This window comes from Heloderma suspectum, chromosome 2, assembly GCF_057233095.1.
Source record: "Heloderma suspectum isolate Gila_16-S chromosome 2, 16-S_ref, whole genome shotgun sequence".
NCBI lineage: Eukaryota > Metazoa > Chordata > Lepidosauria > Squamata > Helodermatidae > Heloderma > Heloderma suspectum.
Genome location: NC_139459.1, coordinates 152,914,881 through 152,927,218, shown reverse-complemented (window position 1 = coordinate 152,927,218; position 12,338 = coordinate 152,914,881). Strand labels below are relative to the sequence as shown.

At 46.7% G+C, this 12,338-nt stretch overlaps 1 protein-coding gene across 1 annotated transcript in view; it reads right to left on the bottom strand.

Annotated features, from left to right (window-relative positions):
• C1S (complement C1s) overlaps window positions 1-12,338 on the bottom strand; it is a 30,415-nt gene continuing 18,077 nt past the window's right edge. The window contains exons 10-12 of the mRNA XM_084835230.1: window positions 6,850-6,987; window positions 6,013-6,087; window positions 1-4,491 (exon numbers count right to left, since the gene is read on the bottom strand). Coding sequence (XP_084691356.1) covers window positions 3,707-4,491; window positions 6,013-6,087; window positions 6,850-6,987 — 998 coding nt within the window. The 3' untranslated portion in view covers window positions 1-3,706. The remainder of the gene's footprint in view (window positions 4,492-6,012; window positions 6,088-6,849; window positions 6,988-12,338) is intronic.

The following is a 12,338-nucleotide window of genomic DNA, read 5'->3' as shown; positions in this document are numbered from 1 at the left end:
CAAAATTTATTTATCCACAACTGATTCAACATTCAAGATCCATGTGTGAAAAAGTATGTGAACCTTTAGATTCAGCACCTGGTGGCACCCGCTTGAGCAGCAATGCAGCAAGTAACCTATTCCTGCAACTGTTGGTCAGTCTCTCTGGTTTTGAGGAATTTGGGCCCATTCCTTCTTACAGAACTGTTTCAACTCCATGACATTTGAGGGCTTCCTTGCATGAACAGCTCGCTTCAGGTCCTGCTGCAACATTTTGATGGGGTTTAAGTCTGGACTTTGACTAGGCTATTCTAAAACATGGAATTTCTTCTTCTGCAGCCATTGTTTTGTACATCTGCCTGTATGTTTAGGTTCATTGTCTTGTTGCATGACCCACTTTAGGTTCAGCTTCAGCTCAAGGATGGATGCCCTGACATTCTCCTCTAGAATCTTCTGATACACTGCAGAATTCATGATTGTGTCACTGATAGCAAGCTGTCCAGGTCCTGAGGCAGCAAAGCAGGCCCGAACCCTAACTTGTTTAATGCAGATTTTGATGAAATCAGCTTTGGTCACACACATAGCCAAAAAGTGGAATATACAGTACCTTAAAACGCACTTTCACAGGTCACACTGCATGTCAATCCTCCTTACTTTGGGGTCGTGTGGGTGGAGTCCTGCTTCTTGCACTGAACGGCATGAAACATGCAGATGCTGCTGAGCGAATGAGAAACTTGTTCCCCACCCCTCTCCACGCTCCCCTGCTCAGGGAGGTTTGGAAGCGCTGAATTAAGCCCCCATAGTTTAACCCCACACCTCTCCCCTCTCATCCACCATTGGGATATTGCGGAAAATTAAAGATTAAAACTGTGTCTTTAAGACCGGAGAAAACAGGCTGCGTTCCATGAACGGGTCAACACTCTAATGGGAAAGCAGCTATGGGGTGGGGGTGAGGGCTGCAATTTTCTCAATGGGGGAAGGACGCTACAGAGGCAGTGGGGAGGGCAGGCAGCAGTAGAACGGCAGCTCCTTACGGCGCCCCTTCGCCACCCCTTTGGCTCACTTTCTCGCCTCCGCTCCTTACATCTGTATAGACCTAGCAGGCTATTATCCGAACCCCTCTCTCTCAGCCAGGCATAGCCAGGCACAGAACCCCTCTAGGCATGCCTAGCATGCAGGATTTAATTTGGGTGAATGGGGCACGCTGCAGCTGAAGCACACAGGAGCCGTATTTAAGGTAAAATATGTGCTAAAAGCACTTTCAGAAAATGTGTATTTTAGAGGGGGAAGCTGTGTGGTGGCCATAACGTCATGTGTCCTGAATGACCCTGAAGTGCTTTCCCTCTGCAGTAAACCACATGTGTAGATTGGCTCTAGATTAGGATCCACAAATCATAAAGTGGTAAATAATTGGCTTGTGCACCTTTAGTGTAACGCTATACACTTTCTGGACTTTGAGGAAAAGTTGCACAAGATGTCAGCATTTGACAGTCGGGAGTATCCTGGTCCATTCCCAGATTCATTAACAGCAACAAAGGATGCTTCACGTCTAGTCTGACAGACAAGAACAAGGCAACACTCGTGATTCTGCATTTGCTGCTCTTTTTAATATATTCAGAGTATGTGTTACAAAGAATTTGAAATATTTCTCTCCTGCCCTTCTTTGTAAAATCAGGACAGCTTTTAACATGCAAATAGAAGCTATAGAGATTCTGTGGCAGCAGTTAGGGCTTGTTTCAAGGATACATTGGTTTTCCTGGCACTTCAAGAACCACCCATCCAAATCTAGCCTCCCACCCTCCAGGAAGAAAACCTACTGCAATAGAGAGGTGTGCATTTTGTGTGACTGTCATGATCATCTATTGGATTGTGCTTGTGACATCAGTGATGATGAAGAATACAAAGTTGGAAGAGGTCATTTAAGCTCTTGGGTCCAAACCCCTGCTCAGTGCAGGAATTCAGTTTGAAGCATCCCTGACAGTCTCTGCTTGAATACCTCCAGGGATGGAGGTACTCACCCACATCCCTAGGCAGTTGATTGCATTATCTGGTTTCTATAACTATTAGGACATTTTTCCTGCTGTCACTTTTTCTGCCCAGTTTTCTAACTTATTAAGATCATTTTGAATTTTGTTTCTGTCTTCTAGGGTATTAGCTACCCCATCTAATTTTGCTTAATCTGCAAATTTGATAAACATTTCCCCCACCTCGTCTTTGAAGTAATTAACAAAAATGTTGATGAGTACAGGGCCCAGGACCGAGCCCTGATCACTGTGTTAGTGTCAAGGTGCCTACAGATCAAGCGCTTTGTAATCTCTTCTAGAATATTCCTAGATATTGATGTCAGATTAACTGGTTGATCTTTCCCCCGGATCTTCCTTTTTGAAGATAGGGACAACATTTCCCCTCTTCCAATCCTCTGGTTCATGCAGTTCATCTGGACCTGGGGACTAGAACTCATTAAGGTGCTTAGATATTCCTTCACTATCTCTCTGTCAACCTCAAACTGCACTCCTACCTCTTCAGCCTGTTTGTCACATAAGCCAGATGGAACACAAATCCTCTTTTAGGAGAAGACTGAACAAAAACAGTTGAGCAGTTCCGCCTTTTCTTTGTCACCTGCCAGCATTTTGTCATTTTCACTGAGCAGTTGGTCTACCATTACTTTTGTCCTTCTTTTACTTTGAACGTATCAGAAGAAGCCCTACTCCCACCATGCCTATGCAGCCTTTGGAACCATTTTTAAAAGGGGGGGGAGTTTTTTATTCTTTAAGGTTTGGTACAGGATGTGCACTCACCCACCTTTGCCACCTGAGTGCTCATGTAGTCCTTTAAAAAACATAGTACCTTGTTACCCCTTTCCCTACAACCATATCTCACCATTTCAAAAGCTTTAATTTATTTGTTTCCCTTGCTTTTAATGGGTGGCCAGCCCATGGTACAGTTGCCAGAGGTGGTCCACACATCTGAAGTCTGTGGTGTGAAGGGACAGGAGCAGGAGGCACATGGGTCTGGCTGTAGCCCAGAGTCAAACATCCGCTCTTTACTGCTCCACCAGCAGCGTTCTGCTCAGCAGACTCAAGAGGCTGAGCTACTCTAAGACATACAAGGATGGGAGGTGCTGGAGTGGCGCTATTGCATATTGACTTATGACACAATTACCAGAACTTTCGCCTGCTGCTGCGTTGGGAAGATGTGCACTCCAGCTTTGGTCAAAGCTAGAGCGCACAAGCCCTGTTGCAATTAACAATAGCTGCACATGAAGACTACCATTCACTGCAATGGGGCTGATGCAGGAGAATTACTTGGTGCGTTGTGTTCCGTAAGTTATCTGTTGCCTGAGGCGGCCACTTCACCTAGTCTCATGGTAGGGCTAGCTATGCCTTGTCCAACTGGTTGAAACCCTGGGAGACGACATATGTAATTAATAGTCTTGTCCTGTTATCAGGAATTAGTGTAATCCACTGGTCATTCAGGTGGTATATGGCAGTTTCCAAAGACCAAAAATAACTGAAGGACTTGGATATCAAGGAAGAGACAGAAAGGCACTTGGGGGCTGCAGTTTTGCTTTTCATGAAGACAGAGGAAACCAAGCAGTGTAAAGCAGGTTGCAATAATATGGACTTTCACTCCAAACTGCCCTCTCTAGTGTTAGCCCTTTGGATTGAACAAAACATCAAGACAGTCAGTGGGTGCCTGAGAGACAGATCCCTGGCATGGGATGCATCTATTCTTCTGGCTCTTCGCGCTGGTTTATGACCCCTGTAATCCAATCCACATAGTTGGCCACCTTCGTGTAAAGACCATAGGTGCCACATTTTGGCCCCCAAGAAACCAGGCCAGCAACATAGTACTGTGTCTCGTTATGGGGATCCAGGATGGCATACGCCCCACCACTGTCCCCCTTACAGCTGTCTTGCCGCCCATCCCCAGCACAAATCATATTGTCTGTGAAAACGTACGTCAGAGAATCTGCAGGAGGATCTGGCTTCACTCTTTGGCACATCTCCATGTTCTCTACAGGGATCTTGGCTGCCCTGAGTCTTGCCGATGCCCTAACCACTTCTGTCCTGCCCCAGCCAGCTATAAAGCCTGTGGTCCCGACTTCTGGATCATATTCTGAGGATGCACCTGGTAGGCATATGGGTGAAATGGTGGGGCCCATCGTCAGAGGTTCCTTCAGTCTCAACAGAGCAATGTCATTATCAAAGTCTGTCCGGGGCTCTGTCACAATTTTTGTCCAGTTTGGGTGAATGACTGTGCCATCCACAACAAGGGGCTCAGCAGTGCGCATGGCATTCTTGCCAACCACAAGCAGTCCAGCATAGACAGTTGGGCTAGGGTACCCGTCCAGCACATGAGCTGCGGTAAGTATCCAGCGGTCCGAAATAAGAGCACCGCCACCTCGTGGGTCTTCAAAGTAAATTTGCCAGGGGAAGTTTCCTTCTTTAGCCAATGCACCTCCAAAAATCCTCCCTGCTCCTTCAATGGGTGTATGGGGAACTCCACAGACTAGAGCAAGAAAAAAGGAAACAAACAAAAACGTGTTTTCAAGCAGTAGGAAGACAAGATTCCTGTAGGTTAAATCTCTTCAACTGGTTATATGCACTTACATTGGGAGCAAGCAAAAACACTGCCCTCTAGAACAGCTTTAGGTTATGGGCTCAGTTGGAACCAGCCTCTTGACAGGACGGTGCCCCTGCCAATGGTCTTTTTGATAACAGCCTGTTTACTTCTTGTAAAATGTACTGGATGCCACTGAGAAATGAGCCTGTTACATGTATATCCCCGTCCTGGGCTTCATTCTCTTTATTACCCTATAGTATGATGCTAGGGTGTGACAAAAAGACATAATCTAAGACGGAGTCCCTAACCTTTTGGGGACACACCTGGAATTTTGACAGTGTTGTGTGTGCTCTCACAAAATGACCACCAGGGGAGCTTGCCCATTCACAAAATGGCTGCCATGGTAGGCATGGTCTGTCACAAAACACCCAGTTCAGAAGGCAAACTGCTGAGGCTAAAAGACAGCCCCACAGTTAAAAAATTAATTCAAGAAAACAATTTTTAAAATCAGGAGGGTCAGGGAGGCTGACGGGTGTCAAGACAGATGTCTATGGGCACCACATTAGGACACCCAGATCTAAAAGATGCTTTTTAGGTATAAGGAATCAGTATGGCCAACTGGGCATCTGTCTGAGACATTTGGGTATTCAGAACCTATAGAAGCCCAGCAGAACTCCATCCCCAGTATTGCTGTATACAGCAAGGTGCCTTGGACTACTGCATAGTGGACAGCACTGAGATTAGAGTAGGGCCAGGCAAAAAGTCAAAAGACAAGGGGATACCCAGGCTGCCCCAGAGTCCTGCTCCTGTGCCCCTTTTTCGTGTGGTTCAGTGCTCTCTCCCCTTACACTCCACGGCCTATTTGGCTCCTTCCTCTGCCCCATCATTCAAATCTCCAAACTCAACAAAATGGTTAACAAGATGGACTCCCCAAATGTGGCACATTGGTACTCCCAGCCAGGTTGGTGCTTTGGTGAAGCCTCTGAGGGGTTTAAACAAGGGTGCTTCCAGATGGAGGGCTCCTTGGACTACCAAGCAGAAGGCACTGTGCAGTGATTCCCTCTTTTTTTCTTTAACAGATTATCTGTGATAAGAAAAAGACAGCAGAAGTGGTGGGAAAACACAGGAGGGTTACGAGTGGAAGAAATATGTCTGGACTGCCCATAAAATTCTGTGAATGAGGCAGGGCAGTGGCACCACAAAATCCTTGTCTGGAAGCACCCCAAATGAGATGCAGAGCTTTGCAAACTATTGACACGGATTTTTAAAAACCATTCTGAATTACTAAGTAGTTTAAGGACCTTTGTTATTGGAAGAAATGAGAATTTTAAAATACTCATAGGAGAGGCAGTGGAGAGGAATCTTATTTTGAAATAGCAACTTGATCACAGTATCACATTTCTACAACATCTGCATCTACACTGAGAGATACACACACACACACACACACACACACACACATTGTACCTGGGACACAAACTGGAAGGTCTGTTTTCTCTTCTTTATCCACCCATTTCCCACTGGCTGAGCATCGGTAAACTCCTTTGAAAATAAAGTAATGTAACAATGAGCTTAGTTGTTTCTTTGTTTTTAATTCATACTTGCATAGCCAGACACAGGGCTGGCCACAAGGTAATCATAGTCCGCTGGTGGCCCCCTGGCTAGTTCCCTGCTGGTTCATGGGATTCCTGCAAAGAATGCTGGCCCTTGCTTTGCTCAGCAGAGCACTTCCACTGTTACTAAGCAAGAGCCTTCTCAGAAGCGCTGATCACAGATCAGTTATGCCTGAACTGTTACGGGACGCAGTGCAGAAGGATCCATTTCTGTGGTTGTCATTCATTAATTTCTATACTGAATCTGAGCTTCCTCTTGTGATGGTGTTACATTTATGGAAGCAAAGTGAGTGAAAACTCACCCGAAAGGGTCACAAAGACACTGGAATGACACTGGTTTTATCTCTATAGTTATAGGCGCTTGTTTGTTTTGAGTTGTGGAAAGGTTTGTCCCTAGAGAGCCAGTAGAAAAACAGGGAGGTAGAAGAAGAGAGGGAGGAGGTGAGTGGAAGGAAAAATGTGATAAAAAGGAGTTAAGAAATAAAGTAGGGATCTGATGGCATTCAAACCTTTCCCAGTCCTCCTTACTGAAAAGAAAATACTCTTTAACGGGGGGGGGGGGTGTCTGTCATAATAATCCTATCCCTAATTCTATCCCGGAGAGGGCAGTCACCATAAACTGAGCAGAACAATGCCCTTTTCAAGCCCTGAATCACATTCTACTTAGAGTTGGGAAGGGTGGGACACACACCATCTCCTTTGCCCCTCAGTGTGTAATAGGGCTGATGGCACGCATAACGGACCATGGCTTGATACCCAGTCTCCTCAGATCCTGACAGGAAAGTGACATCTCCATTTTGAAGATTATCAGGCATGCCACAGTCTACAGCTGCAAGGAAAAGAAAAGTTGGGGGTTAGAGGAGCATCCTCACCCTGCCACCTGCTCAGCCTGTACACAATCGGAGCTGGATCTACATGGGGGATTTACTCTGGTGTTACTGTGCCTCACACATGGGCATGGCAGATATAACCCCCAATCTGCATTAATTTTTAATGCCATAAAATCACATTTTTGCAAAGTCATTTTGTAATGGATTCTCTCTTTAAGGCAGCTTCCCTGTGTTGAAAAACTCAGTGAGCTGGCTGGGGGAATGGTGCTGTGAGAAGGAAGGGAAAGTTGCTTTCAGCAAAGGGAGGAGAGGAGTTAACCCCTTCCTTGGGTCCACCCTCTGAACTAAAGAATGAGCAAAGCTGCTTCCCCCTCCCCCTGCCTTTGGGAAAAAAACCCTTCCCAGTTCTCTCCTTTGTCCTTATTATTCCCTTGCCTCAAAGAATGAGCTGAAAACACGGATAGACATGTCTACATGGAATTATCACATTGCCTTCAATTGCACTTACTCAGCACTGGAGTGGAGGGAGAGAGGTGGGGAACTGGGAATTGCTTTTGGGATTACGATTTTTAAAATCTCCACTCATTCCCTGCATCACCCTTGGCCATATGTGAATAACACACACATCTCACATGGCTCTGCTCAGCGGAATGAGCTGAAAACACCAGATAAGCATGTCTACTTGGAAGTAAATCACATTGTCGTCAATTGCACTTATAGAATCATAGAATCATAGAATAGTAGGGTTGGAAGGGGCCTACAAGGCCATCGAGTCCAACCCCCTGCTCAATGCAGGAATCCAAGTCAGAGCATCCCTGACAAATGGCTGTCCAGCCTTGTCTTGAAGGCCTCCAGTGTGGGAGAGCCCACCACCTCCCCAGGTAATTGGTTCCATTGCCGTATTGCTCTGACACTCAGGAAGTTTTTCCTGATGTTCAGTCGGAATCTGGCTTCCTGTAACTTGAGCCCATTATTCCGTGTCCTGCACTCTGGGATGATCAAGAAGAGATCCTGGCCTTCTTCTCTGTGACAACCTTTCAAGTACTTGAAGAGCGCTATCATATCTCCCCTCAGTCTTCTCTTCTCAAGGCTAAACATGCCCAGTTCTTTCAGTCTCTCTTCATAGGGCTTTGTTTCCAGTCCCCTGATCATCTTTGTTGCCCTCCTTTGAACCCTCTCCAGCTTGTCTGCATCCTTCTTAAAGTGTGGTGCCCAGAACTGGACACAGTACTCCAGATGAGGCCTAACCAGTGCTGAGTAGAGGGGAACTAGTACTTCCCGGGATTTGGAAGCGATGCTTCTATGAATGCAGCCCAAAATAGCATTGGCCTTTTTTGCAGCCACATCACATTGTTGGCTCATATTCAGCTTGTGATCGACAACAATTCCAAGATCCTTCTCGCTCGTAGTGTGGTTGAGCCACGTATCCCCCATCTTGTAACTGTGCATTTGGTTTCTTTTTCCTAGGTGCAGAACTTGGCATTTGTCCCTATTAAATGCCATTCTGTTGTTTTCTGCCCAGCACTCCAGTCTATCCAGATCACTTTGAATTTTGTTTCTGTCTTCCAAAGTATTAGCTATCCCTCCCAATTTTGTGTCATCTGCAAATTTGATCAGCATTCCCTGCACCTCCTCCTCCAAGTCATTAATAAAAATGTTGAAGAGCACTGGGCCCAGGACTGAGCCCTGCGGTACCCCACTCGTTACCTCTCCCCAGCTTGAGAAGGTCCCATTGATAAGCACTCTTTGATTCCGATTCTGTAGCCAACTGTGGATCCACCGGATCGTTGTTTCATCTAGCCCACTTCGAGCTAGTTTGCTCATCAGGATATCATTGGGCACTTTGTCGAAAGCTTTGCTGAAGTCGAGGTATATGATGTCTACAGCATTCCCACGGTCTACAAGGGAGGTGACTTGATCAAAAAATGAGATCAGATTTGTCTGGCAGGACTTGTTTTTGACAAATCCATGTTGGCTTCGAGTAATCACTGCATTGTTGTCAAGGTGCTTCCAGATGGATTGCTTTATGATCTGCTCCAGAATTTTCCCAGGGATTGATGTCAGACTGACTGGTCTGTAGTTCCCAGGTTCCTCCTTTTTACCCTTTTTGAAGATAGGGACAACGTTAGCCCTCCTCCAGTCATCTGGCACTTCCCCGGTCCTCCATGATTTCTCAAAGAGAATAGACAGCGGTTCTGAGAGTTCTTCTGCCAGTTCCTTTATGACTCTAGGATGCAGTTCATCTGGCCCTGGAGATTTGAACTCATTCAAAGTAATGAGGTGTTCCTTGACCATATGCCTGTCGATCTCAAGCTGCAATCCTGCCCCTTCAGCCTGTACTTCGCCTTTGCCAAGGGGGTCATAGACCCTCTTTTGGGAGAAGACTGAGCCAAAGTAGGAATTGAGCACCTCTGCCTTTTCTTTGTCCTCTGTTATCATTTTGCCATCCTTATTTAATAGCTGAACCACCATTTCTTTCCTCTGCCTTTTACTATTCACGTAGCTGAAGAAAGCCTTTTTGTTGTTTTTAGCATCCCTCGCTAACCTCACCTCGTTCTCCGCTTTAGCCTTCCTGACGCCATCCCTGCAATTCTGTGCTACCTGCCTGTACTCTTCCTTTGTTACTTGGCCTTCTTTCCACTTCCTATATGTGTCCTTTTTTGTTTTCAGGTCATCCCTAAGCTTTTTGTGAAGCCACATTGGCTTCTTCTGTTGTCTTCCACCTTTTCTTCTTGTTGGAATTGTTTGTGATTGTGCCTTGAGAATTTCCTTTTTTAAAAGTTCCCACCCATCTTGGACTCCTTTTCTCGCTAGCATTGCTTGCCATGGGACCTTACTGATCATTGTTCTGAGTTTATTAAAATCAGCTTTCCTAAAATCCAGGGTACGCGTTTGAGTACACTCGGCTTTTGCTTCCCTTAGAACCAAGAACTCAAGTACAACATGGTCGCTTTCCCCCAGAGTTCCTGTAACTGCTACTTTATCCACTAAGTCATCTCTGTTGGTTAGGATCAAGTCAAGGATAGCCGATCCTCTAGTTCCTTCCTCTACTTTCTGTAGGAGGAAGTTATCCGCCACACAAGTCAGGAATTTCCTGGAGGGGCCATGTTTTGCAGAATTTGTCTCCCAACAAATATCGGGGAAATTGAAGTCCCCCATTACTACTACATCATGCTTCCTTAAAACATTGGCTATTTGCTTTTCAAAAGTTTCATCCTTGGCTTCTCCTTGATTGGGTGGCCGGTAGTAGACTCCGACCACCAGGTTCCTTTTATTCTTTGCTCCATTTATTTCAACCCAGATGCTCTCGATGGGGCTACCAAGCTCCTCCTCCTGTATTTCTGTGCAGAGATATGTATTTTTCACATACAGTGCAACCCCGCCTCCCTTTCTGTTCCTCCTGTTCTTTTTGAACAAGTTATATCCTTCAACTGCTGTATTCCAGTCATGAGAGTCATCCCACCAAGTCTCAGTTATACCTATCAAGTCATAATTTCCCTCCTGTATTAAGAGTTCAAGTTCGTTCTGTTTGTTTCCCATACTCTGGGCATTAGTATATAGACATCGAAGACCATGTGCTTCATAGTCTGGCTTTCTTCCTACATGTGTCTGAAGACTATTATTGGGCGCTATCAGCGCTGTTCTCTCCATTGCAGTGCATGCGCCTACGTCCATTGTTACCCCCAACATTACATCTCCCTTCCCCGTAGGATTCAGTTTAAAGCCCTCCTGATGAAGTTCTTCATGCTGTGGCCAAACACATTCTTCCCAGCCTTTGTGAGGTGCAACCCATCCCTAGCCAACAGCCCATCTTCCAGGAAGTATAGCCCGTGGTCCCAGAATCCAAATCTCTCTCGTCGGCACCACCTTCGTAGCCAGTCATTCACCCGGAGTATTTTTCGTTCCCTTTCTATCCCTCTTCTAACTACTGGAAGGATGGATGAGAAAACTATCTGGGCCCCAAAGTTCTTGAGTTTCCTTCCCAAAGCTTCAAAGTCTGACGTGATCTCTTTGTAGCTCCGCTTGGCGCTATCATTTGTTCCCACATGGATGAGAAGAAAGGGATACCTGTCAGTGGGCTTTATGAGTGCAGGTAACCTTTCAGTCACGTCTCTAATCTGTCCTCCCGGGAGACAACATACCTGGCGAGTCCACGGGTCTTCGCGACATACTTGGGTCTCGATCCCACGCAGCAAGGAGTCTCCCACTACTACCACTCTTCTCTTCTTCTTCTTGTAGGCCTGGGTTTCATCGCCTCTGTTTGACTGACCTTCAGCCTCTTGCTCACTCTCATGCAGGTTCCCCTGTGATTCTTCCTCTGCAGGCTGTCCTCCAGTCTCATCTGCAAGTACCTGGAATCGGTTCCACAGCTCCACCGCTTCCACTGGTGCAGAGTGGCGTCTAGTTCTTCTTCTCCTAACTGTCACCGTTTTCCAAGGAGTATCCTCTACTCCATTTTTCTTCTCCTCAGCATTTCCCACTTCTGCCTCATCTTGCTGTTGCTCTTCAAGCTTCTGGTCTGCCCTTTGCTGCTGTAGTTCCCCCATTCTGTCCAAGAACTCTTCGTGTTCTCTTATTCCCCGGAGGGTTGACAGTCGCCGCTCCAGTCCACTTACTTTTTCCTCCAGCAGCGTGATCAACTTGCACTTGTTGCAGGTGTAGGCCATGTTGTTCTCAGGCAAGAAAACAAACATGGCACACCCCTTGCAGGTCACCACCACTGGAGAGTCTTGTCCTTCCATAGCCCCGTTTCCCTTTTTGTGTCTAGCTTTGTGATTGTTCTAGACTAGCCTGTGCCTGCTCCTCTACTCAGTAGAGGTTAAAAGCAGAGTCCCACTGGTGTGGAAGTGTGTGTTACAAGACAAATAAATGGGAAAAAGTTAGTTAAAAAAAAAATGTTAGGGGCCTCCCCCTTGACCTCCCCTGCCGAACTCCCCTGGCCAACTCCTGTTTGCTCCCCCTGTCTGCTCGCTCCGTTCGCTCGCTCTCTGGGAGCTTGCCTGCTTCTGTAGTCCCTGGACCAGCTGGAGCAGCTTGCTCTGCTCTGCTCAGCTGGGAGGCGGGAAACAGACTGAAGCTTCCCGCCCAGTCAGCTGCTGGGAGTACTCAGGCCACACCCCTCCAATTCAGTTGGAGCTCTCAGAAGCTCCTGGTGAGCTCACAGCCAGTCAGAAGGATAAAGGGCAGCGCCCTGGGCTTCCTGCAACCCACTTACCTCTTAGCCTCTGTCTCCTTTGTCTCCTTTGTCTCTTCAACCACTGCAACTCCCCTGGCCAACTCCTGTTTGCTCCCCCTGTTCGCTCGCTCTGTTCGCTCACTCTCTGGGAGCTTGCCTGCTTCTGTAGTCCCT